This window comes from Calypte anna, chromosome 4, assembly GCF_003957555.1.
Source record: "Calypte anna isolate BGI_N300 chromosome 4, bCalAnn1_v1.p, whole genome shotgun sequence".
Lineage (NCBI taxonomy): Eukaryota > Metazoa > Chordata > Aves > Apodiformes > Trochilidae > Calypte > Calypte anna.
Window position 1 is genome coordinate 212,338 of NC_044247.1, and position 26,586 is coordinate 238,923.

Genomic DNA, 26,586 nt, shown 5'->3' on the forward strand with positions numbered 1-26,586 from the left:
GATTGGCAGGCGCCGGATTGGCCCCGCCCCCTTCGGGTGCCGTGCTCCCGGGGGAGCGCGGCGCGGCCCGGTGACGTTACTCTTAAAGGGGCCGCCGCCGCGTTGGCCCGGGGAGGGTTAGCGGGGCCGGGCCGGGGTGAGGGCGGGACGCGGCCCCGGAGAGGTGCGGAGCAGCCCGGCCCTCCTGAGCGGGGCCCTGGGGCGGGGGCCTGCCCGCGGGAGCGGCGGCTGCGCCCCGTTTTACAGCCCGGACTTTGTCCCCCGCCCCGGCCCTTGCGCATCCCCGCTCCGCAGGTACCGCCCGGGATGTCTCCCGGCTGAGCCCCGGCCCCGCTCCGCAGGTAAGGGCTGACACGGGTCCTCCGCTCCTCTGACGCTTCTTGTTTCCTCACCTCTGTCTCGGGCCGTGGTCTCTCTGCGGGCCGGTATCGGGAGAGACCCCCGCGGGCTGCCGGGGTAAAACAAAGTTTTCTGGCGACCAAGTTGTCTGAAATCTGATTTTCTGTGTCCTATCAACTTGATGAATCGGCAAAGGGGAGTCCTGGGAGTAAGGTTCCAACTATAAAGTGTCAGGGATCATCGATGAATGTAATGCCAAGGTTGGGTCGGTGGCTTTTTCTTAATCAAGGCATGCATTTCAGAGAAAAATAACTTTTTTAGAGAAGAAGTTCAGTTTGTGTGCTTCCCTTGCCTCGCACGAGTAGAGGGATGATCAGTCCCTGTAGTGACACCGTGAGAAGAGAGCCAGCCCGTCCTGCTGAGTGATTTCGCTTTGCTCTTTCCCAAAATGCCCCCAGCAGTACGTGCAGTGTCACCTTCAGACCCCAGCCCGAGGTCTAGACAGGACTTCTGTCCCGAAGACTTTGTCCTTGGTTTTTTTCCAAGGCCAGAGCACCTTCCCAAGGCGTTTGGATCCCTGGGGTCTGATGTGCCTGATGAGTGTCCTGCTGTGGGGAGTGGGCAGGGCTGGCACAGCAGGGATCTGTCTCAGGAGATATTTTCCACTACCAGCTTTAGGAGCTGCTGTTCTCCCTTGGGATAAAGTCTAAGCCTTGCTCTTTCTGAGGGTTTGAGATTGCTTGGTATGCAAACACCACTTGGGCAGGAGGCCAGGGAACCAGCTCAGCTGCTGCCAGCCCTGGGGCATGGCTGCCCCGCATGGGGATCACTTCCCCTGCAGAGCTGCTCCTGACACCTTGGCCTGCCCTGGCCAGAAGGGTCCCCGGGGCTGGGATACCCCACAGGGTATGTGCCAGCAGCATGGGAGGGCTGGGCCTGGGAGATGGTGGCTTTCTCTTTCCCCGTGTCTGTCAGCACTGCCTGTGCTGTTAAGGAGTGTGTGTGTGTATGAAACAGCACAGCTTTCCAAGCTCCTTGCTTTGAAACCTCTTCCTTGCCACACAGTGAGTGGCCAGTGTGGGCATTCCACATGCACAGCCCTGGCTGCTGGAGCAGCAAGAGCAGGGAATGTGTTCCTTCACACCCTCTCAAAACAACCAGTACCTTCAACCAGGTCAGATCCTGCTTTTGTTTCATTGCCTTTCTTTTCCTATTCTCCCAAACAGGTGTAACCTCCAAAAGAGCCTTTGCTTCAGGCAGTGATGGGGTTGGTTTGGTTGTTGCTGCTTTACATCCTCCTGCTGCCACCTGCATTTGCTGAAGGTGTCACCCGAGTCTATTACCTGGGGATCCGTGAGGTGGACTGGAACTATGCTCCCACAGGGAAGAATGTGCTTGCCAACCAGAGCATCACACAGAACCCGTACGTTTCATTCCATAACAATTTGGTCTGGTACTGGCTTAAAAATAGTCATTTTATGGGTAATTTCAGGCAAGTGTTCTGGGGCATCTAAGTAAGCAAGAGACACGATCTGCTATGTCTGATCTTTATGGGCTTAATGGTTAGCTTGCTCTATTGTTGGAACATAAAAACTGTCTCAGTGGGAAAATGAAGGTCCATTTTAATGGAGCATCCAGTGAGAAGGGCCCAGAGGCTGGAGGGAGGCACAAGCACTCTGTGATAGAACAGATTGTGCAATGCTCTACCCTTGGGTTTCATTTTCCTTAGTTCCAGCTGGTGATCAGCTTGTGTATCGTGAGGGGTGATGACTTGTCTTTACAGAGCCAGCTTGTTTGTGTTTAAATGGAATTTCAAGCCTTAGACTTAATGGAACTTCCTGCATGAAATTTTAGGGGTTGTTTGGAAAATGTTTTTGTTGCAAAAGAACCCTGGCAACTGCAATAACTCTGAGTCATTACAAAAACAGATTTTAGTTTTAGCTTTCAAAACACCAAGCATTTTTCTTGGGTGTTTTTTTCTTGCTTGGGTGGATTTTGGTTTTCTGTTTAGTTTTTTTGTGTGTGTGTGTCTTTTATTTTGCATAGGTTTCCACAGCTTTTTAAAGGTGTTTATGCTTCCCTCCTGCTGCATTTTTTCTATGTCAAATAACATGTATTTCTTGACCTCCTCTCAGTCATTTATGCCTCCATAATAAATGCACTTGGGTCTATACGTACCTTTCAGAAACAGCCCAGTGGGAGTTGGAGGGGTTCACAGGAAAATCGCCAAGGTCTGTCCCCCTGGAAATGCTGAATAGATGTGAATTAGTTCATGGAAAAAGAAACCCCCTAAAATTCAGAATTAATAAAGATATTATTTCTGACTTCTGCAATGATAACAAATGCAGTGGGTTGTTTGCTTTCTCACATAATACACAAAGAGGAGGAAATGAAGTTCAAGGTCATTAAGCTTAAAAGCAATTTAAAAACTGTTCTGTCACTGTGAGCAATTAGCTAATGGACTTCTTTGTATAGTGACTGCAGAAATCAAATTGCTACCAATAAGAAAATGATGTGACATCAGTATGAATTATGAAGGTAGAAAAATACTTGAAGAATTTCTGTTTTTATTGGGAGGAAATGGACTATGTGGAGGAAAAAAAGAGGCAGACCTGCAAAATGAAGTGTGAATTATCTGTGAACTCTTTGTTCTTATAGTAGCTGGAGAGATAAATTTGCCAAGGGATGAGCTCTAGATTGTATAGCTAGAGCCCAGCCCTTCACAGTGTTGCATGGCAAGGGCAATGCTTAATGTTTTGGTCTCAGATGTTCATCTGAAGATACATGTTGGAGTTTGCCTGTATTTTAGGGCACTTACGTTCCTGCAGGGTGATAGATACTAGGTGAGAAGGAGGGGAGTAACCTCAGCTCTCATTTAAGCCAATCCTGCTAATACCTTGACCATGATTCATCTGTTATCTATGAAGAATTAGCCATAAAGAGCAAATATACTCATGAGTTGAACTTTAGCACCTATATGAGGTTTTAACTCTGGAACCTGATTATGTTCTGGGTACACACCCTCCTGACTTGCCTGCCATTTTGCAAGTAATTCAGAATTAAGCAGAAAATCCTCTTTTTGACTGTGAATTTTAGTCAGAGAGCTCAGGATATTCACCCAAGCAGCCCCTTGTGATTTAGGTGCAAATGCCACTGAGGTTCTGAAGTGAGTTCCTAAGAGCCCAGTGAAGGCTGAAGCAGGCACATGAAGGGCTTTGGTCTTCTCTGTGTCATCCACCCATGACTGTCAGAGCAGCACCAGCCTTCCCTCTCCTTGCCTGTGCAGTTGGGGTGTGCAGTGTCCCTGCTCATGCAGGGGCAGGGGGCAGTGGCAGGTGTCTGGCTGTGGTCCTTGGCTCACCTGGCTCCTGGTGTGCTGTTGTGCCCCCTTGTTTCAGAAAGCAGAGAAGTGGAGCAGCCAGTGCTGCCAGTTGCCCATTCTGAGCTGTGGAAGGAGGACATCCTGGGTGTCTTAGAGCCTGCTGGGGTAGAGGAGGGCAGTCCTCTGGGATGCCAAAGCTTTCAGGCTTACCTGGGGGAGCTGTGTGTCATTGTCGTTGTTTTACTGACCACATAACTCATGGTGCATTTTCCTTTTCTGCTTGAACAGAAAGGCCTCTGCATTCCTCCAGCCTGGCAAAGACAGGGTGGGAAGCACCTACAAGAAATCTGTCTATAAGCAATACACAGACTCCACATACACCACTGAGGTTCCCAAACCTGGCTGGCTGGGGTTCCTTGGACCTGTCGTCCGAGCAGAAGTGGGGGATACCATTAAAGTACACCTAAAAAATTTTGCTAGTCGACCATATACAATCCATCCTCATGGTGTGTTCTACGAGAAGGACTCTGAAGGTAAATGAGCCACTGCCATAAAGGAGACAGATTTTTTCTCACTGGGAACTGATGAGACATGTCTGTAAAACCACAGACTTGGTTATCCCAAAGCTGTATTGCTGTCAAGACCCTGCACTCGGGTGTTTATTGAAACCTGGTGCTGGGTTAGCAGGTTCATGGATCTGGGAAAAGTTTCCTGGCCTGGGCACTAGAGTGCATGGCCCAGATTGCTGGAGTTTAGCAGAACCTCCCAACCTTGCTTTTGGAAGAGTGGTGCAGAAGGAAAAGAGTTTTATATTCATTATTTGGAATGCTGTAGTCTTAAGTGGGTTGTGTGTGATGAGCTTCAGGGAGTTCACAGGGATGGTGAATGGTGAGACCAAAGATCAACTGCTTGAAGCAGTCCTGGAGGCTTCAGAGGGGCTGACTGTGGCACATCACAGAAATGAAGGCAAAGTAGCAGCTGGCAGAATGGGAATAATTTTCCTGACACTGTGCTGACCCATTTACTGGACAAGTTGCCTTACAGTGGCTCTGTGCCTCAGTTTCTCTTTAAGGCTATGATTAAACACTGTTTCAGCCTGGGGCTGGTGAGTCTCGCCCTGGAATCTGCTACTGAAGTATTTACTTGCAGCTCTCCACTGAGTGAGAGCAGCTCAGTGTAAGGTTACACATGTGGACATCTCTGCTCTTCTTGAATGGATGTTGTGATTGCTCAATTGTTCTAGGATCCCTGTACCCCGATATGTCCCCTCAGGAGCAGAAGAAGGATGATGCTGTTTTCCCAGGAGGGAATTACACCTATACTTGGACTGTCCCTGAAGATCACAGTCCAACTGCTGATGACCCAAACTGCTTGACCTGGATCTACCACTCTCATATTGATGCACCAAAGGACATTGCATCTGGACTAATTGGGCCATTACTTACCTGCAGAAAAGGTGAAAACTCCAAGAGAAAGCAGCTGAGGGCTTAAGTTTCATACTGTGAAGGCTTTTTTTGTGACTTGAAGAAGGACAGATGAGGAGATAGGCTGAGGGGGTCAGTTCCCAGTTTCATGAGAAAACGCAGCATGACTGGAGAAGACAGTGTCAGTGTTCTTGCTGGTTATTACATTCTCTTTATCTCTGAGTGGCTGGACAGGTGAGCTTGGGGGCCTCTTGATCTGAGAGAGCTGTTTGAATCCATGTAAAAAGCAGGACTCTTGTCGAAGACCTGGTTAGTGTTTTAAAACTGAGCCTGGTGACTTCAGCAGGAGTAAGAAGACTAAAGGTGTGTTAGCAGGGGTATGTTAGAAAAGAACGAACTGTGGTAGGATGGTGGGGAAAGCCTCTGTCTCTGACTGGTGTGTTAGAGAGTTACTGCTCTATTGGTGATAGATTCCCTTGAGTGATTCCTGCCTTTCTGCATGGTGAGTGTTCATTCACACTTTCTTTTACCCTAGGAGTACTGACTGGCAGTTCTCAAAGGCGCCAGGATGTGGACATTGATTTCTTTCTGATGTTCAGTGTGGTGGATGAGAACCTGAGCTGGTACTTGGATGAGAACATAGCGTTGTTCTGCTCAGATCCGGGCTCTGTAGACAAAGAAGATGAGGAATTCCAAGAGAGCAACAAAATGCATGGTCAGTGCCACCTTTGTGAAGCCAATGACTCTGCCCAGCTGCTCCAGGGGTGTCGGGGCTCTGGTACCTTCAAATGTGTTTTCTGCTGTGTGCCAGGGTATGGGCAGAGGGGAGAAGGGAGGCAGCAAGCTCTGAGATCATGTGTTGAGCAAACTATCACAGGGAGGGTACAACAACTCCAGAAAAAAAAGTGTTATTTTTAATGTGATCTTTGGCTTGAGTGAGCCTTTGCTAATTGTTAGAAGATCTTGCATGCAGCTCGTGTTAGGGATGACATGTGGAGCTGGGCTCTCAGAACAAAGAGGATGAGTTCTGGTTAGGTCCATCCTCAACATATATCTGTACTGTGTGGCCTGCTGGCAGAAGCTCTGAAGGGCCCTTTTCTAATCTTTGATTTTGACTTGCTTGGTTTTGCAGCTATTAATGGTTATGTGTTTGGGAACCTCCCTGAGGTGACAATGTGTACTGGAGATTATGTTTCGTGGCATCTCTTCGGGATGGGCAATGAAATTGATATTCATACAGCCTACTTCCACGGAGAAACACTCAATGTTCGAGGCCATAGGACAGATGTGGTCAGCCTCTTCCCAGCCACTTTTGTTACAGCAGATATGGTCCCCCATAACCCTGGGAGATGGCTTCTGAGCTGTCAGATCAATGATCACATACACGGTAAGGCAGAGGTTGGACTATTTATTGCACCATGTGGCCTCTTCTTTTCTCCTACTGTGGTCCCATGCTGTACAGTGTAGTAGAGGAGACAGTGCCTTGGGCAGCATTCCCACTAAAAATGTCCCTAGATCAAGGGGTTGATTCCTTGTCTTGTTGGGATGGATTGATTATCAATGTGACTGGTACCAGTGCATGGTGTTCCACATTGATCAGTGAGTTTGGTACAGCTGGAAGCTCAGCTGAGGCAGTACCCTGAGAGCTCCAGTCCCTGCATGGCATGTCTAAGGGCAACCTCTGTTTGCTCTCTGTCCATCCTTCCATAGCATACAACATCTAAGGGAAGAAGCTCTGCTCACTATCTCAAAAAACTCCTTGCCATGGGAGCCACCTGATGCTGTTCTCCCAGCCATGTGCCTTCTGGGAGAACAGAGGGAAGGAAGGTGGCACTGGTAGGAACTGCTGGGAAGGTGGGACTGTGTTCTTTGCCTGGTCAAACTGGCTGAGAGGGGTTAGGTAGTGATGTTCTCCACCTTGTCTGCCACAGCTGGGATGGCTGCAGTCTATGAAGTCCGGCCCTGTTCTCAGCAAGCTCTGGCACCCACCCTGGAAGGGAGAGTTCGGAGATACTTCATAGCTGCAAAGGAAGTGCAGTGGGACTACGGGCCCTCGGGGCTGGACCAGAACAGTGGGAAACAGCTGAGTGAGGCAGGCAGGTAAGGCAGAGGCTGCTGATTTCAGACAGTGCTTGGGGGTCTCTAGTCTGTGTCGGGGAGGCTGCTAAGGAAAATGGGGAATTTCTTATCAAAATAATAGCCTGCAATTCACATGGTGTATGTTTTCTGGGACAATGAGGCAGCCCATCTGGAAATGTAGGCTGCTGTAGCTAGACTATACTGAGGGCAGTACTGGGTACCTTGGGGGACTTCATGTGGAAGTGTGCTGTGTTTCACTGCCTTGCCTGCAGACACCAGAGACACAGGTAGAACATGAGCTGCCATGTTGGTCTCTGGGCTTCATTTCTGCTCACTGACCCTGGCCTACAGGCTGTGTATTTGATGAACTGTTAAGAAAGCAGATCTTGCAGCAGACACGGGGTGGCAGAGCTAGTCTGCAGACATGTTCAACATAGCCTTGTTGCAGCAGGCAGTTTCTAGGAAATCAAATGCAGTGCTCTCAATGACAGCCTTCCATCCCACGTGTCAGATGGTTGTGACAGCAGCTGGTGAGTGGCTTCCTATTAGGCTTTGGCTAACTGAAACAAAGACATTCCTCACCCTCCATTCCCTTTCCTGGGAAGCTGTTGGAGAGGATATGCCTCTTCCAGATGGAGAAGCAGGAATGCAGAGTGGTTAATGATTTACCAGAGCCACGCAGCAACTCTCAACCAGACCTTATCACCAAAAGCTCCTTAGACCCATGAGCTGGCCTCTCCTGCAAGGCATGCTTTGTCTTATCTGTGTGCTTGGAGAGGGTGGTGGCAGAGGAGATAGAGATCTCTTTACAGCTGTTGTATGGGCTGTTTTTTGATTATGATTGCAGTTGTCTGCTGGGCTCTGAAGAGCTCCATGTTTTAGCCCTGTCTTTCCATTTGCTGTGCTGCAGTTCTGTTCACTGTCCTCTTTGCTCACCTTGTGCAGAGATGCTGGTGCCATCACACCCACCTCTGCTGGCTGGGAGAGGGCTGTGTGCCAGGGGTGCTCCCTGAACAAAGTGGGGAGATGAGTCTGTAGGATGAAAAAGCTTCACAGAGACAAGCTGTTATGGCACCAGGGATGCCATACTTGTTTGAAAAGCTGCTTGATTTGAAGATGCTGGTGGCATTGCCAGGGGTGTGGGGGAAAGAGCAGGGGAAGAAGAGGACTGATTTTCACAGAAATGACCTGACACTTGCTTTTTGCATTGAGCCCTGCTGAGCAGTTCTTCAAGCGCAGCAGCTACCGAATTGGGGGAGTCTATTGGAAGGCAAAGTATGTGGAGTATACTGATGAGAGCTTCCGGGAGGAAAAGCAGCCATCAGAAGAAGAGAAACACCTTGGGATACTTGGTAGGAATCCTCCAGCAACACAAATCCTCTCACAGTGTCAGGGGAAGCTATGCTGCTGTCAGCAGTACCTGTGGGCTGTACCTGTCCCTCTGTTCTGTGGTGCAGTGTGTGGCACAGAGGGTATTTCACTGCAGTTACCCTTACAAGTGAGGGGACAGACCAGGGGCCTGGAATGGTGGAATAGACAAAATCACTTTCTGCTGGGACAGTCTTCAGTAATAAGGGCTGGGGCACTCAGCATAGTCCTTATTGCTAGTGCTAAATGTGTGTCAGTAATAGCCACTGGTGATGTCTTTTTGAATGAGCATCCTCAAGGCATGCTACAAACCCTACTTTTAGAGAGAAAGCTTCCACTCCTGAGTGGACACTCGCTCTGTTATGGCCAGGTAACGGGGTGTGTGGGGAAGAAAGATGAGAGAAGAAAATGGGGAGCCTGCAGAGACAAATGGATGACCTATGTGGTAGAAGCATGTAGGTGTGGTTCTGGTTGCTCTGTTGGTGACATGCTCTCTCTGCTCTCTGTGTAGGTCCAGTGATCAAAGCCGAGGTTGGAGACACCATCCTGGTGACATTTGTTAACAAAGCCTCTTGGCCTTTCAGCATCCAGCCTCATGGAGTGTCCTATGGGAAGGCATGGGAAGGAATGTGGTACCATGATGGTTTGTGCCTCCCTTTTCTTTTATGAATTGTTCAATGCTAATGCTGCTGGTGGAGCTCCAGAGCCCAAACCTCCTCTGAGCTGGGGAGTTTCTGCAGCCAGGGAGGGTTGGATGTCGTGCTGGGTGGGAGACAGCTTGGTCTGAGATGCTGAGTATTTCAGTGACATGAGTGAAGTAAAGCCCAGTAGATACATAGCTGGTGAGGACATGCAAGCAAATGTGTGCAAGGACTTTAGGAATACCCATGCCAATCTCTTTTAAAGGTCTGTTGCAGAATGGGGTTTCTGTTGCCCCAATGCACAACTTCACGTACCACTGGACTGTGCCGAAGCACGTGGGGCCCCTGGGCAGTGACCCTCCCTGCCTGACCTGGATGTACAGCTCTGCTGTCAACCCCATCAAAGACCCCAGTTCAGGATTAGTAGGGCCTCTGGTCATCTGCAAGCAGGGCACGTTGGATGACAACAACAAACAGGTAAAAGGGATTTTCCTGACATGCTCTTACCAGGTTGTTTTTTTGTAGAGAAAGGAAACATCATCCAATCATGAAGGAATGTAACAGCAAACTTACAATAGTGTGAGACCAGGAAATTGAATCAAAGCCATGAGGCAGGTTGATGTTGGGACAGCTGGTGCCAAGGTCTCTGGTGGGAATGAAAAGGTGGTTTACCTGAGTGATACAATGCTTTGAGGTTTGGGTTACTTCAAGATCAGTTAATTTTCAAGCAGACCTGACTACAAAAAATATGTTCAAATTCATGCTGTTCTTTATGCTTTTGACAGAAGAGATGAAATATGAGGGGCAACCAGAACTTGCTCTTGAAATTTCATTCAAGGGTACTCTACCCATGGTAGTAAGCCTAGGGAAGTCAGTAAATTATTATGCTGATGAAGTGCAAGATAGATTAGCAGAGCCTTATTGTGAAAAACAGGAAAACAACTGGGTGCTATCCTCCCTGCCTGAGAAGGGGCCAAGGAGTGGCTGGTGAGCCTGAGCAGCTGCCTCTAGAGCCTCCCCAGAGGAGTTTGCTTTCAGCTGTGGTACTGTGTGACTAAATTAGGAGGGCAGAAGAGATCGGAATGTCACAGGGTGGAGATGTGGAACTTCTGAGCAGAGGATTGTGAATATATACAGCCCACTAGGGAGGAGCTGTGGTAATGGTAAAACATTTGCAGGTATTGAAAGGGTGTAACCAAAACAGAGGCAGACTTGTTTGGAGAGGTAAAAATCACCTGGGGTTGCAATTCTGGCTCCACATTCTTAGGCAACCCTTTAGTGAATGCTTAACTGGGAAGCAGTGGAACAGGCTCCCTAGGGAAGTAGTTATGGTACCAAGCCTGCCTGAGTTCAAGAAGGGTTTGAATGATGCTCTCATGCACATGGTGTGATTCTTGGGGTGCCCTACACAGGGACAGGAGTTGGACTTGATCCATATGGGTCCCTTCCAACTCAGCACATTCTATGTTTCTAGGGTGCAGAATCACCCTCACTTCTCAGGCACCCTTACGAGTGAGATTCTGGACAACAGTGGGATGTTCTTTTACTGGGGAAACACACTGTGCTTTGGAATGCATTTCTTAGGAGAATTAATGTTTTTAGGGCCTTGGGGTAATAAAAAATCCTCAGTTCAGGTCTGTGGCGGCAGAGAGGAGGGGTGTGAGATAGCCATGGGCTATGGGCTCTGATCTCTAATCCATCCTGGCAGTGAAACCTCCACCTGAGTGAGCTCAGGGGTGGTGGGGCAAAGAGGCAAAGATTTCATGTCCTGGGCTGCATTTTAGTCACTTGACTCATGAGAAATATCATGGAAAAAACCACAAGTGGTGCTGCTGGGGGGACAAGAGAGGAACATTCAACCTGAGTAAAGGACAGAGCTCTGGCCCTCAGTGAGCCAAGTTTTAATGTATAGGGGAACGTGAGAGCCAGCACACTAGCTTTCACTCTAAAGATAGTTACTAGGTGCATTTTAAAAAAATAACAACCATTATGATTCTATCTTAGAAAGGGATCGACAAGGAATTTTACCTTCTCTTCAGCGTGTTTGATGAGAACCTCAGCTGGTATTTAAATGCAAACATAAAGTACTTTTTGAGAGTGGAAGAGACTGCTGTGAAAAAGGATGATGGCTTCGAGGAATCAAATAGGATGCATGGTATGATGCTCTTCTGCATGCAGCAGGGGGAACCTGCAAAACACGGGGCAGTGATCAGCTACAGCCTGAGCTGGAGGCTGCGGTGGGTGCGGTTGGGATGGCTGAAATGAAGGGAGGGTAGAGGCAGGGAGTGGGATGTGGGACAGGCAGCACAGATGTCTAAGGAAGCATGTCCTGAGCATATTCAAGAGTGAATTACAAGCGAGCTACCCTTCCACTGTCAGGCCTGCCCTGTCAGAGTATATGCATGAGATGAATCTCTCAGCCAATACCTACCTGCAGGGAGTTAACTGTTTACTTATTTGCAGCCATCAATGGATTTATGTTTGGTAACTTGCCTGGGCTGAATGTGTGTGAAGGAGACAATGTGTCCTGGCACCTTCTGGGCTTGGGCAGTGAAGCAGATGTACACGGAGCTGTGTTTCAGGGAAACACACTGCAGATGAACGGGATGCGGAAAGATTCAACCAATCTCTTCCCTCACACATTTGCTACTGCCTTCATGCAACCTGATAACAGGGGTAAGTGCCTGCACGTCTCACTTAGCAGCCGGAAGGTCTCCTGTTGCAGTGTTTGCTCCTGTGGCTGATTCTTTATCCTCTTAGAGGATAAGTGTGCTTTAGAGCCTGTTTGGTTGCATTTATAAGAGGGAGCTCCTGTCCTTGCATCTGTTTCTGGACAGGAACAAGAGATGCAGGATCTTGTCCCAGACTGATTCTCTAGGCTGACACTTGCTGTTATTTGTGCCAAAATCCCCTATGGACACTGGTGCCTATGACCCATGGAAATGTGCAAACATAACATTTGGAACATGGCAGCAGAATGTTGCTGGAGCTTAACTCCCCCGTTCTCGGCTTGTGACGTTCCTAATAGGCCCTGGTCTTCCTAGTTTGTGGGAGAGGCACACAATACCACTTCTCATTCACACACTCTGATGGCCTTGGCTGCCAGCTGTCTCCTCATTGGCACTCACAGGCTAAATCTTACCCTGCTCTCAGCAGTGGCAGCACAGTTATGTCACTTTGTTGTTTTGTGGTTTTTTCATGTCTAGAGAGCTGGTTATTATGTAAGAAAGCCTCCTGAGATGTTTTTTATGTAGGACTTCGTTGTGCAATTCCTGCTTGGTTTGTCTAACAATCCCTTTTAATCTCTGCCTGTGGCAACTGAGCTCCCTAAACAAACACCCTGATAAACACAGCTCCCCAGCTCTGCGTGGGACGCAGCTGCTTCCCAGGATCTTTCAAGGGTCTGATTTCCTTGTTCATGCTGCCTCCCTCAGGGGTGTTTGAGATATACTGCCAGACAAGCAACCACTACCAGGCTGGCATGAGGGAACGCTACCTGGTGTCCAAGTGTGGAGAAAGGGATCCTGCTCCTGCCCCTCAGTACCAGGGGGTGCGGACCTACTACCTGGCTGCGGAGGAGGTGGTGTGGGACTACGCGCCCGACCGGGGCTGGGAGAGGGAACGGCACAACCATTCTGCTGAGAGGTAGAGCTCTGCTGGGGAAACCTTTGGCAGAGTCACCTTGGGACCCTGGAACCTTGGGGCTGTTGGGAACCTTGGCCATCTAGTGACATGAAGCACATGCCACTGCTGGTGGTGCTGGTGATGGGAGCTGCAGCCCCCCCGTGTCACTGCGCCAACCTGTGCAGCCCAAGCTGATCTCTGGGAAAGCCATTCAGCTAGTGACCCCCTGCCATGTGTTAGATGTTTATTGCCTCTGAGCAATATCTCAACATTCATTCTGCATTTCTCAGCTATGCCGATGTATTTTTGAGCAACGAGAACGGGCTGCTTGGCTCCAAGTACAAGAAAGCAGTGTACAGGGAGTACACTGATGGGACCTTCCAGACCCCCAAGGCCAGGACAAATGGTGACGAGCACCTGGGGATACTAGGTAAGGATTCATGCAGAGGGCACCTCTTCCACTCACACAGCAATGGGACTTGGACTATTGAGCTTCAGTGGCTAGGGGCTGTCATCTAAAGACCTCCTAGACATATAGGCATCTGCTGTGTATGCAGGTGAGATGTTCAGACCAGCTTTGCAGAGAGCAGGAAAGAGGGGCTTTGTAGTAAAGACTGAGTTCTCCTGCCTGTCTTGGTGCCTGCATTCCGTCACGTCTCAGGCAAAGCCTTTTTCACTACTGCATTTCTCTGACTGTAGAACAGGAATAACTCCTGACTTCAAGAGACCAATCTGAAAGATGTAGGTTAAAATCTGCAGCTGTGACAGAAATGTTGTTGCTCTTGGGGCAAAAGCAGGCAGATCTTGGGAAGTGGAGGAGCACATGACAATGTCTGGTGGAAGTCTGAAGACTTGGCTCTGTGTTGTGAATCCAGGACTGTCAGTGGTGCCAGAGAAGCAAGGCTGAGGCAGTGTATGCTGTTCAAAACAGGCTGCAGCTCTGATTTACGACAGGCCACATTGAATATTGCCACGTTTTTTGAAACCAGTAACAAGGCATGATCAAGACTCTGAAATTTAACATAGCAATGTTCAGAAATAAAGGCTTAGCTGTACTGGGCACAGTTAAAATGCTTGGCACATTTCATTTCCCTCACTGTGGAACTCGATTGGGTTTTCTAAGACTTCCTGAAATTGGCTCTGACCTCTGGTTCTCTTTTGGGGAGGTAGAAATATGGTAGAGAAGAGGGAGGGGAACATCATATATATTAAAAGGGAGTATGTCTGGAGAGAAGATGATGAGAGAAAGGTGGGGCTATCCTCAGGAGATACACTGACAGTCTGTTAGTCACAGAGTACATTCTTCCTGTCTCAAGGTCCTTTTCTGCGGGCAGAAGTGGGAGAGATTCTCAATATTGTGTTCAAGAACAATGCCACACGCCCCTACTCCATTCATGCCCACGGGGTGCTGGAGAGGGGGACGGGAGAGCCACAGGTAGCAAACCCTGGTAAGTCACTGTTACCTCCAGTTGTTCCTGTATGGGCTTGCAGGGCTGTAGCTGGGCTGGTGTCCTTCAGCAGCTTTGGGTGTACTTGTTTTCTTTTGGCAGAGAACTGGAACAGAACAATAACTGGCCTTTTCATGCTCAGTGCTGTTCTAGTGATACCAGTTGTGTAGGAATGGCTGCCCAGGGAGTTAATATTCTGCTCTGACTTCTGGGATAAGTGTAGCACAAACTCTTCTGTACTGAAGTGGAGCTTCCTTGGTCAAGTCCAGTGTCAAAGGCAGCAGATAAGAGTTATGCTGATAACAGACAGTGTGTGTCCTGTGAAACCCGTGTGTCCTATGAACCCTCTGCTTTGCTTGTGGGCAGGGAACTTCCCTCCAGCTTTTTGGTGTTTGTGGGGAGGAAGGTGCAATGTCTGACTAAATCAGGATTTGCACTTTGGAGGCAGATCTCCTTAATTTTGTTTTGCTTTGTGTGCTGCTCAGCAAACTGATGGTTTGTGGTATCACACTGGTGCTTCTCTGTCATTCAGGTAACATTGTGACATACAGATGGGAGGTTCCTGAGAGATCTGGTCCAGGGCCAAATGACTCAGCCTGTGTTCCTTGGATCTACTACTCCACGGTGGACCCAGTAAAGGTAAAACAGAGATTAGAACCAGAAGAGACCAGTTAGACTATTTTTTTTTTACCCCCTTTAGAAAACAATGTGAGCTGGATACATTTTAGAGATTGGCCCAGCTGAGAGGTAGAAGAACCACTTGGTGACATGTCCAGCATTCTCCTAGGAGAGGAGATCCTCCAGATTTGCCCTGATATTTGTCCTCATTTTTTCCTCACACAGACCTTCATAAAAATTCCACTGTCTCCTTGACACTAACCTTCCTTCAATTATTTATAGAATATGAGAACATCTCCCCATCAGTTGTGGTTTCTATTGATGAGAGCCATAGAACTAATGTAAAAGGCAGAAATTGTCCAAAATTAAGCCCCGTGGATAAAGCAGGAAGCTTTGAGCATTGCTAGGATCAATTGTCACAGCACTGATTTCACAGAGAAACAGCCTGGAGGATCTTACAATAAACCATTGCATTCAGCTCAGAATTCGCTGCCTTTTTATCTCAAGTTGAAGAAGCTTTTGCAGTCACAGAGTAGAGAGCATTTTCATACTACTAATACGAATGACTTCTGGGTTCAGATTTGTAAGAGCATCTATAGAGTCTCTGTTCTTGTGCAGTGGTAGCTGATGTTCACTGATGAGAGTGCTTACTTGGCAGCAGCATTTGTTCCCTGCATCACCCCACTTAAAAAAGAAAATTTGGTTCCTGAGAGGCAGAGAACTTCACACAAAATGAAGGGTGAGAAGATTCTTGCCTCAGAGGTTTTCTCCTTTATTCTGATTAGGATATATACAGCGGTCTAATTGGACCCCTGAAGGTCTGCCGGAGAGGGGCACTGAAACCTGATGGGATCAGGAAGGATGCAAAGAGGGAGTTTGCTCTGCTCTTCCTGGTTTTTGATGAAAATCAGTCCTGGTACTTGGAGGAAAATGTGGAACAATACAGTAAGGGCAATCACAAGGAGATCAACCTGCTGGATGAGAAATTTGTGGAAAGCAACAAAATGCACGGTAATGCCCAATGGGCACCTGGGACCCCATCACTATCTGCACAGAGTTGTCATTGAAGTTTTAATTGTTAACCCAGTGTTATAGCTAGGAAAACCAACACACTGAAGTTGAATGTTTGTTTCGGGCTGCACAAAATGCCTATGGCAGATCTGGGAGTAAAACACTGGTGCTCCTGCCCACGGATTATGTCTCTTTCTGTCTTGGTCCCACTGTTGTCATTTCAGCACAAAAGTTTCCACATGTGTGCCAACATGTTCAGCTCACTAGCTGTTTCAGTCTATTCCCTGCATTTGCAGACAAAACCCTGTCCTTTATGGCTGTGCTAATTATGAAATAAAGTCCTGCCACTTCGTGGTTTTCCAAGTGATCAGCGTGTAATGTGTGCAGCCAGCATGAGACACAGAATGGCAGGGTTGCCTCTTGGGAGGATTTACCCCTGTTCATTGTTCAGCAAGTAAATTGTTCAGAGAATTATGTGTATGTAGATATGTACCTATTTCCCTGTCACTGGGCTAAGAAGGCCATTTTCACTTCTTGACTTCTAGAGGCAACCACCTTTTCTGGCTGACTGCAGGTTTTCAGCAAGAGGTAGTTTTTGAGATTTATTTGAGCTGAACTGTGGCATGGCCTTGGATGCAAATCTCTGCTTTTCCTGCCTGTTAACAGTGGACAGGCAGTTGAGCTGGAGAGAGACTGCCAGACTTTTGGGGGACTGTCATGTGGAGGACACTAACTGCTGATGCATGGGTTGCTATATGAGCTTTGTAGCACCTAACTTGCCCTGCATGTTCCTCTGCTGAGATGGTTCAGCACCTTTACTGTTTCAGTAACAGACTTTTCTGCTCTATTTATTACACAGCCATCAATGGGAGACTCTATGCAACCTTGCCTGGGCTGACCATGTTCCAGGGTGAGTGGGTGAACTGGTACCTGCTGGGAATGGGTCAGGAGATTGATGTCCACACAGTCCATTTTCATGCTGAGACCTTCATATATAAGGTAAGAATATTCTCCTGATGGTAAAGCAGATACTGACCACCCACACCATCACTGTTGCTTAACTGATGGACTTGAACTTCTTGAATGACTTCACAGTGACTTCACCCAACTAGGAAAGGCATTGGATTTTACACCTCCAACTCGGCCTCACTGAGGTGCTGTATTGTGCTGTTGTGTCTGGCTGACCCTTCTCAGGACTGGGAGTTACCAGGCAGTGTTTCTTTCCTAGCTGCACCCCTGCAGCTGCTCTTTGAAATCTATTTTGTGGGCTTTTAAAAACTGCAGTAATACTGACATGGTCTCCAGTGACACTGACAGAATTTTCTTTCTGCAAAAATGCAGAGTGCTGCATGCTAACAGCCTCCCTCCCCTTTGACAGAATGGCAAAAGCTACAGAGCAGATGTTGTGGATCTGTTCCCTGGAACCTTTGAAATTGTTGAGATGTTGGTTGGGAACCCTGGGACATGGCTGCTTCACTGTCATGTGTCTGATCATATCCATGCTGGCATGGAGATACTTTTCACAGTCCTGTCCAGACCAGGTAGGGAGTGATCACTGATTGTTACCCTGAAACATCTAACAGCACTAACTACTACTGCTCAATTTTGACTGTTTGCATGACACTTGCAGTTCTTTTACATACCAGTTAAATGAGCAGCTAATTACTTAAGTACTCTTAATTTAAGATCATCCCTTTGAATATGGAAGGATACTCCTGCAGCTGGAATTAGTAAAAAATGGGTTTCTGGAGTTTACATTGCCTGTGTTGTTATCATGAGTTTTATTTTAGCTTGTGTCTGAGAAGCAATGTTCATCCATCAGCTAGTAATTGTTCTTACTAAGAGTATTACCTGTGTTCTAAATGCGCATCCTAAGGCTTCTCATTTCACCAGGAAGTACTGGAAGGTGCTCAGGGGTGAGTGACACTGTATTGGGTTTAGCAGTGATGGAGTTAGTTTCCATCATAGGAGCCTGTAGGTTGCTGTGTGTTAGATTTGTTACAAAACCCAAGCTGATAACTCACCATGTTCTGTGAACTGTCCTTGCACAGTGTCCAGGTCTTCTGTTTCTTACTCAGGCTGGGGTGAACAAGTGACCCTGCCAGCTGGGCTCAGCCTTGGGTTGGGCTGTTATTCCCCATAGGGTTCCTATAAAGGGTTGAGCAGTTGGAGTGGGTCTGCTTTTGGAGCAGGTAATACAGGTGTGGTGCGAGGAGGGAGAACACTGACAGAAGAAACCCATCCTGCCTCTGGATCTGAACCATGACAAACGTGCCGTGTTGTGGACTACCTGCTCAGCCCAACACTTTCTCACCCTTTTTTGTTTCCTTTCAGAGCCATCGCTTGAAGTTGTAAACTACGGCACAGGTACAGTGTGTGTTGTGCTGCTAAATGCTGTGTGTGTGAGGAGAGGAGCAAGGGAGGTCTTGGATCTGCCCGGGTAGAGGTCTGCACCAAGGAGAGGGGAGGAGCACAAACACCACTTGCAGCCTCCCCTCTGTCCAGCTTGGCAGCCTGTTAGGCTGAGGCCAGGCTGCTGGTGGAGCACCACGGAGGGTTCCAGGCTGGTTTGTTTATCTGTCATTCCTTTTATCCCTTTCAGTCAAATCCCAAGGGGTGCTTTAGATTAGTTGTCTTTCCTTCCTGGACTTTCAATGACTGTTGAGTTGTGATAGTTCTGGCTCTTACTGGAACTATCCATTTGTTTGTCTCACAGAGCTGCCAGCTGAGGATGAGTCGCAGCAGATCATGCTTTTTGGAGCTAAGGTGGCTCAAGGGCAGGTAGAGGCCACAGTCATTGGTCTCGCCATTGCAGGAACAGTGCTCTTCCTGGTCTCCTGTGTCCTCCTGGCAGTGGTCATCTCTCTGGAGAGACAAAAGAAGTTAAGGCGCAATCGGAGGTCCATCCTGGATGACGGATTCAAACTCATGTCTCAAAAGAATTCAGGGCTGTAAAAACTGTGTGAAAACTTGAGGCTGTATGTTTGGAGCAGAGGCTGGATCACTGTCCATAGCAAAGATTTTGGGGCATCACTTCAACTTCTAGGAGCTAAGGAGGGGAAGCTGGAGCCTTCACCTCTTCATATATCCCCCTCAGTACTCCGTAAAGAAGTCTGCCCAGGCAAGATCTGAAGACCCTTTGAACTGATCGAAAACAAGTAACAAGAGTAAATAGGTCCCTCTAAACTACTGCTCTCCTCCAAGAAAGAGGAGAGACATTTCCCCTATTTTCTTCTCTCAGAACTCCACTTGGTCTTTCTCAGCAGGCTGGCTTATCCCAGATTCTAGTCTTGCTCGATTGCCAGAGCTGAATTGGGAATTCTTTCCCAAGAAACTGAGTCTTCGAAGTTATTAATATCAATTTTTTTTTTGTTTTATGAATCAATTAAGAATACAAAAGAAAATGTTAATTTGGATTGTTGCTTTGTTTGGTTTTCTTTTTAAGAGTAACTGGGCAGATGCAAAGTCAGTGCATGTCATGTCACAGGGTAAGAGAGTTCTGCCAGGAACCATGGGCCTCACCACAGCCTCACCCATGGCCTTGTGCTCTTGGCAGTGGGCTTTGGCACGGGGCTTCCTGTGGCTGTGGTGGCTGTTCTGGGATGGCCACTGTGCCTACACGTCACAGTCACGTTGCCCTGCATGCCCAGCACCAAGGGTTCCCTATAAAATACCTATCTTCCCAGCTCACCCACCCAGTCCCCATTACCTAAATGGATGCAGGTTAGTGCTTGCATATTTCTGTCCCTGCTTTTATATTGGAAAGGGCATAAATGAAATCCTTTCTGTATGGCTTTCAGAGGCAATTAAAGCAGAGCCTGCTAAATGGCTGCAAGGGACTGCTGTAGGCTGTTTAGGTATAGCAGCACCATTTAATTCAGAACAATAGTTATAACATGCTTAATCACTCTCAGTTCATGTTGGGTCCCTGCATATTTCCAGCTGCCCTTTCCTTTGGCAACAGGGACAAAGCTCATTAATTTCCTTTCATTGCACGTCATTAAGCCTGGTGAGGAGCTGGAGAGCTGTTGAAGGCTCTGAACATGGCTGCTGTTTGCTCATCATCAACCCTCATTCACCTGCTCTTGCAAACCAGAGATTTAGAAGCTTCCCAGTCCTGGGCGAATTTTAGAAGCTGTCACAACAAGTAAGAACTAATCAGGAAATATTTTCATTTTTTCCCCCCCTGATGGCTTGTGAAAAAGTAGATCAAGAAATGTCCCCATCAACCACTGAGACCAAGGAGTTACTGTAAATGTATTTACTTTCTTCAAGAAAGCAGAAAGTTTCTGCCAAAAATTCATCCAGTGTAATGTTTTTTGACCAAGTGGAGCCATCGCTGGTGGAGGTCTCTTCCCCAAAACTTATAGCTGGGACCCTCCTGAGCCCACAGCCTAGAGGAGGCCTCAGCTGAGTGGCTCTTTTGGAGAGGACCATGCCCTGTGGGAAGCAATTCCACCCAGCAGTGGGGGTGCAAGGAGGAGAGATGTTTCACGTCTCCAGTGACTGAGCTGGAGCCTGTGAACAGATGTATGTTTGCTTTGGCAGAGATCCTTGTGCCCAAGCATCCCACAGCATCCTGCTTGTGCTGCTCCTTCATGGGCAGATGGCCACCAAGGAGGCATCTTCTCTAGGGGCAGTTTTATCTTCAGGTTTTTTATGGGATAGATATAAGAAGCAGCTAATATTTCCTGTTGTGTTCACTTCAGGTAGTGTTTTTTGTCTGCAGGTTTAGTATTACTCTTCCCAGGACCCAGTTAGATGCAATAAACTTTTCAGAAGTTTACCTAGATGATCATTTGCCCGTTTAAATTACCCACACTCTTCAGGCTGTCTTAGATGACTGCAGGGCCGAGTTGCTCACTTACATAGCAGCAGCTGGATGTTTGCAGCAGGGCTGAGATGAAAATTGCTGTCTTAGTGGTGTCATCTTGCTCAGTAATGGGCACAATCACCACGAAGCTACTTCAGCAGGTGGACAGTTGTGTCCCTGTGACATGTCAGTGTTCATCTGACATTCCTTTGTACTCCTGCTATGGATGTGAGGGATGCAGGAGTCAAGAGGAAGGTGCCTTTTGGATGTGCACATAGGAATATAGAACACGATCTTTTTTTTTCTTTCTTATTAATTAATGTCAGATTAACCTGAGGTGTACCATAAAGCAGACTAACACTGCTAATTGTCAGCAAAAGAATTTAAATGCCTTTCAGGTGTAATGCAGTCTTTGGTTCTGAATTAAATAACACGTGGCTTAACATGCAGCCTGCTTTGTAATATATATAAACACCATGTGGACTGTTCACAGGGGCTGTAGTTTTGCTGGCACAGCAAACCAAAGGAATGACTGTAAGTCCAGAGCTGTGTGTGTGTGTGTATTGCCTGGGGACAGGAACTCGGCAGAATTATCTGACACAGCAAGGTGAGCTGCAGGATCACAACCAGGGTGGATCTGAGCAGGGATAAAAGCTTATTCCCATAAGGAATACAGGAATAAGGCAGTCTGCACACACAGGTTACCAGCCTTGCTGAAACATTAATCTCAGAAACAACTGATGAATTTAGCCATAGACTATTCTGGTGGTCTGGGAACAGCAGGACTAGACATGTTACTGATGAAACAGCTATTACTGGAGATTAGCATTTGTGGGGTTAAAACCTGAACACAGCTTGTCTTGGAAATGAATTTGTTAATTTGCTACTATTTTGGGGAAAGTAGATCTATTACTTGGCAGGTGTTCTTTATAAACCTCGTGGGCTTTGGTGTTCTTGAGGTGGGTTTCATTCTGCAGTCAGTGACCCCAGGTTAGGTGTTTACCCACCACCATTTACTGACCTGTGCCACTGCCATAGTTGGGACTTGATGGGCTGGGAGATGCACGGGTAATTTGGGTGGGCTTTTCAAACCCTCTGGAGCATGCAGAGCTGGTGCTGAGGCCAGTGGAGAACCTTCCACCCCACAAAAAGGTCTTGGGGATTCCCTCGGGAAGGTTCCCCACATCTGCTGGCACACAGGCAGCTCCATGTAAAGCTGAGCACTGTCACCATTTCCCAGTTCTCAAGGCATGTCATGCTTTTGAGTTGCAATCTCTTTGTTTCACAAAAAAAAAAAAAAAAAAAGCCAATGCACATTTGCTGACTGAGAGGTTTTGCTTCAATAATACTCAAACAGGCATTCCAGCTCAGATTTCTAAAACCTGGGGGAGATATATGTCAAAACTATGAACTCTCTTTCAAAAGGCGTTCACAATGGAAAATGAAAATGATCCCTTCAGTTTGCGAAGATGTTTTGATGCTACTGGAATATTTCATAGAGTTTTCACAAGGTATGACTGAAGCTATTGAAAAAAAAATAGGTATCAGTAAAGTCAAGCATTGTAACAGGCTGCCCAGGGCAGTGGGGGTGTCACCATCCCTGGAGGTATGTGATCCCGTAAAAGCTGTGTAGATGTGCCGAGGGACATGTTTTAGGGGTGGGCTTGGCAGTGCTGAGTTAATGGTTTGACTTGATGACCCTAAAGGTCTTTTCCAACCAAAATAATTTTAGGATTCTAAGTTGTGACAGGTTCTTCCCATTATCTTTTTTTTTTGAATTTCAGGAGATTTACCCAATCCCTCCTGTTTTCTGAAACCTAGAGAGCAAGCATGCTTGTTATTAAAAATGCCATCTAAATAAAGCTCAAGGCAGGAGAAATACAGTTGCCTGTTTTCATACCTGAAAACTACTTAAGGAAAAGATATCTGACATGCTCAAGGCCAAAGAGGCAGTAACCTGGTGAGGACTAGAGCTAACAGTGCCTTGAGTTAGTTCCTGTCTGCAGCCATTGGCACAAACCAGCTTTCTGGGATGTGCCAGGGAACATCCTGAGGCAAAACTCTCACCTGAGCACCCTCTCTGCCCCTTCCTCCTGAAGCCTTGCTCCGACACCATCTCCCTCTGCATCTACACTTGGGCAGCAATGGAGCTGCAGGTCTTATGTCAGAATGCCTCCTGGCTCTTGGTCTTCTCTCCACAGCCTGCAGCAAACCTCATCTTGAATCTCAGAGAACCTCAGAATTTGACTATTAGGCCAGAAGAACCAGCCAGGATCCCTGGGCATTGCTAACTGCAACCCTGAGAATCCCAGTGTGTGATGAACCACGACTCTTATTACCTTGGCTAATATTCCAGATGCCCAGCTCAGAAATGGCTTCCTCAAGAATGCTGTTTTCTTCTAGAATGAATGGGACCTGCAGGCTGGAGGGGTTCAATGTGAAATTGCAAATTGTAGATGTAATAAATACCAGGTTTTATGGTTGATTTATAAGGAACCTTCTGGGAAATGTGCTGCTAGTGTGACAGCTGAGTTATGTGATTTCCCCTGGGTGATGCTGTACAAAGGTTTGATAAAACTGATTGCAGTGTTTCATTAGCCAGCAGATTCCCCAAAGGGTTGTCATCCATCAGAGCATCGAGTCACTGTCAGGGTCTGAGATAAGGCCATGTATTTTACCTCCTTGAGAAGCTCAGATAAATGGCTGTCAAGGTATGTCATCCTGTTCAAGTGTGTCAAAAGCCTGAAGCCTGGGAACACATCAGAAGCTGAGGGGATGTGGGGAAAGGGTCTTGAATGATTCCAGGGTTCAATGCAACAGGTGGACGTGCCCAGGAGCACCAGTTTAATTAAAAAAATGGTTAATGCCTCCATACTATAAGCTAAGGAACTATGTGGAAGCAACTGGCACCTAGAGAGCTGGCACAAGGAGTAAGTTGCACTGGGGTCTCCTGGTGCTCTACACTCCTGTGGAACTTATTCTCTGGTCATTCGTAACACCCAGCTTGACTGTCTCTACTCTCTAAACTGTGACTCTTAGAAAAACAGCGTATTTGCTTTAAAATTATGTTGTCATGACAATGCCACAGCTGGATCTTGTAAACATTTGGGAGTTGTGTTTTGCTGATCAGGGAGAATGAAACTCATGTCAGTTGGGTGCTGAGTGCCTATGGGTGGCTGGAGACCCTCACCCAATGGCAAGAACCTGGGGTCAGGGCAGAGGGTGGGGAGTTTGATGGAACAGGACATGCACAGGGGCTCTCATGCTGTCCAGGGAGTTGTTAAAGCATGTGTTTAGAGAAACCAGGGCTGATGATTTATGCTGTGAATATTACCCAGCTCTTGATGAGCTGAATAAATGCTGTGAAAAAGGAGCCACTTTCTGCCCACGGACAGACTCCTCTAACAGCACTGAAACAATTGCTGATACTGACTCTCCCCCGTGTCTGGAAAGGAGACAATTCATTAACTCTTGATGGCTAAGATCTCAGACCTCATCCAGTTGTCACTTTAAGTAGTTTTAAATCTACTTTGGGCTGATGAAGCTCCAGGTTCATCCAGTCCCTATTTTTTATCTCTGTCCCACAGAGCAGTGCAGATCATCAGACATTTTTCTCGCATGACCCCACTGGTTTGCAAAGACAATGAGAGTCTATCAGCTCACCTGGAAGCCATACACATTTATTCTGGCTCTTGCTTTCCTTTCATGCAGAAGCCAGAGTCACAGACACGTGTTATGGGGAACCTGCAGTTTGTTCTTGGCCATTGCAGTCGGCGGGTGACTGAAAATAAGCACATCAAAAGTAATTCCCCTTTCCAAGAGCTATGCAACCACTGATGAGCTTTATTTGCTTTGAGAAGTCTTCTAGACGTTCCAAAGCAATGCCTGCTGGAGCGCTCTGCTGCCTGCTCAGCCCAGGGCTGGTTGCAGGGCTCAAGCTCTACCCAGGTTCTGTCAGTGCTGAGACTTCACGCTGTCTGTGTACACAGTGCCTGCTACCGAGGAGGTAACCATGGAGCTGGAATTTTCTGTTCCGTTACATGAAAAACAATCCTAATGCTGAAGCTGACATGGACACAACCAGCACAAGCCAGCCTGTACAGACCTCCTGTGAGCTGGTGGTGGACCTGAGCACTCTGCCTAAAATAAGGATTGCAAGCTCAGCCTGCAGGTTATGCTTTGAGGTTCAGCCAGGTGAACAGTTCAGGGGAGATGGAAATCAGGCATTGTAAAGCCTGATGAGCCCCCCTGAGGGTTTATTGGTGTTCATCTGCCCCTTTCTGGGTTCTCCCCTCAGACTGCAAGATGACGGTGATTGCCCAGCTTCCTGTAGGCTAAAGATACGTAAATTAATATTATTAAACTGAATGTAGGAGACTGGGCTGGACAGGATGCTGGGCCATCTTGTCTGCCCAGAAAAGTTGGACCAGAAGGTCCCTTCCAACTTGATATTCTATGCTCCTATTAAGCAGATCACCTCTGTCTGGTGCTACAGATTCCAGTAACTCCTCTCCAGACCTTTCCCATGTACTATCAAACTACTCTGGTGTGTGCTGATTTTCCTCTCTAACACTCCAAAACAAATTTTCTGTTGCTGTTACAGCATTTAGCACAGGCATCAACACACCTTCTGAGTCCTGTGTTTCTGCTTAGAAACTAGCTGCATAGAAAACAAAGGGAAAAAATTATTATTTTCTGAGATGCTAATTGGTAACAGACTGACCAGGGTAGAGAGTAGAAATCTGGGGCTTTTTTTGTCTTCACTTGGTCTGTTTTTCTACAGCAAACAGGCACTAAAACAAATTAAAATCCCCAGCCAAATGTTTATGCAGAAATACTTTGTGATTTTTTTCTTTTCTTTTTTTTTTTTTTTTACACACATGGGGATCTTTTCAATGTTCTTGAAAAGTTGGCAAGCTGCTTATGATCATTACTGCCTTACCTTCCAACAATTCTAGCTGCTCAGCATTCACTCCAGAAGTGTTATGCCCATGTCAACACTTGTCGAGGCACAACCACGGATCATGGGCTGAAAAGGCATCCTTTGTTTGCAGGGCTTGTTGATTTGCTTCAGGTTGACTCACAGCAAATGTTCCAATATGACTCAGAAAGAGCCAATATTTAATAATGAAGACATTCTGTACCAGCATCCCAGGTTCAGCAACTTAAGATGCTGTTGCTGATAAAAACTTTGCACTAATAACCACTTCTATTCAAGACTCTCAAGGTTGTTTGAGCTTGGCTGAAGGGGTTTAAAAAGCTGCCAGGCACAGAACCCTCCACCCAGCTTAGGAGACATTTGGATGTAACCCAGAGCAGCATTGCTTCAAATTGTCTATAATTAAAAATTCATAGTACCTTCTGGAGGTAAGATTTATGTGCAAATCAGATAAACCCCGGTGGCCAGCCACATAAACCTTTTTTTGGCCAGTGTTAGAGCTGCTGTTGTTTTAAGCATTTGAAAGGAGACATCCTGTTCCCAAACACATTATTATTTTTGGTCTTTCATGGGGCTAAATTCTGGGAAATTTTGGGAAAGCACAGGCAATAAGAATGCCACTGATTTCAGAGGGATCAGGATTAGCTGACAGGAAAAGCAGTTTTCACCTCTAAGTTGCTCTTGTGAAGTCAGGTCCATCCCTCTGTGCTTTGCTTGGTCTTTGGTCAGCACCCTTGGGCTAAGGTTAAACTCACCTTGTGCTTCCAGTCCTCAACTCAGCTGAGCTCCAGGACAGCAGTACAGGAGGGCAAGTGCATACATCACCTTCCTCCAGGACACCCTTGCTGTCCTCCCCCCTTCTGGGTCCATCAGCACCAGGAGCAGCACATCCCAGCAGTGCCAAGCACAGCCCTGGGGATGGGCATCTCCAAGGCTGAGGGTCATCCTGCTTTGCACAAC

General features: G+C 47.3%; 1 protein-coding gene across 2 annotated transcripts; it reads left to right on the forward strand.

Annotated features, from left to right (window-relative positions):
* The first annotated feature begins 169 nt into the window (after positions 1–169).
* HEPH (hephaestin) lies at positions 170–20,227 on the forward strand. Of its 2 annotated transcripts, none has more exons than XM_030449450.1 (21): positions 170–294; positions 1,566–1,762; positions 3,950–4,194; positions 4,905–5,117; positions 5,621–5,800; positions 6,218–6,472; positions 7,017–7,185; positions 8,377–8,516; positions 9,044–9,175; positions 9,439–9,650; positions 11,178–11,328; positions 11,637–11,849; positions 12,608–12,818; positions 13,088–13,227; positions 14,114–14,245; positions 14,778–14,884; positions 15,649–15,874; positions 16,734–16,873; positions 17,253–17,415; positions 18,209–18,241; positions 18,591–20,227. In XM_030449450.1, exons 2-21 carry the CDS (start codon positions 1,602–1,604, stop codon positions 18,827–18,829), a joined length of 3,462 nt encoding a protein of 1,153 aa, XP_030305310.1. In that variant the 5' UTR covers positions 170–294; positions 1,566–1,601; the 3' UTR covers positions 18,830–20,227. The 2 variants fall into 2 exon arrangements, with proteins under 2 accessions (XP_030305310.1, XP_030305308.1); XM_030449448.1 differs by having other exon boundaries at positions 174–341.
* Positions 20,228–26,586: the final 6,359 nt, after the last annotated feature.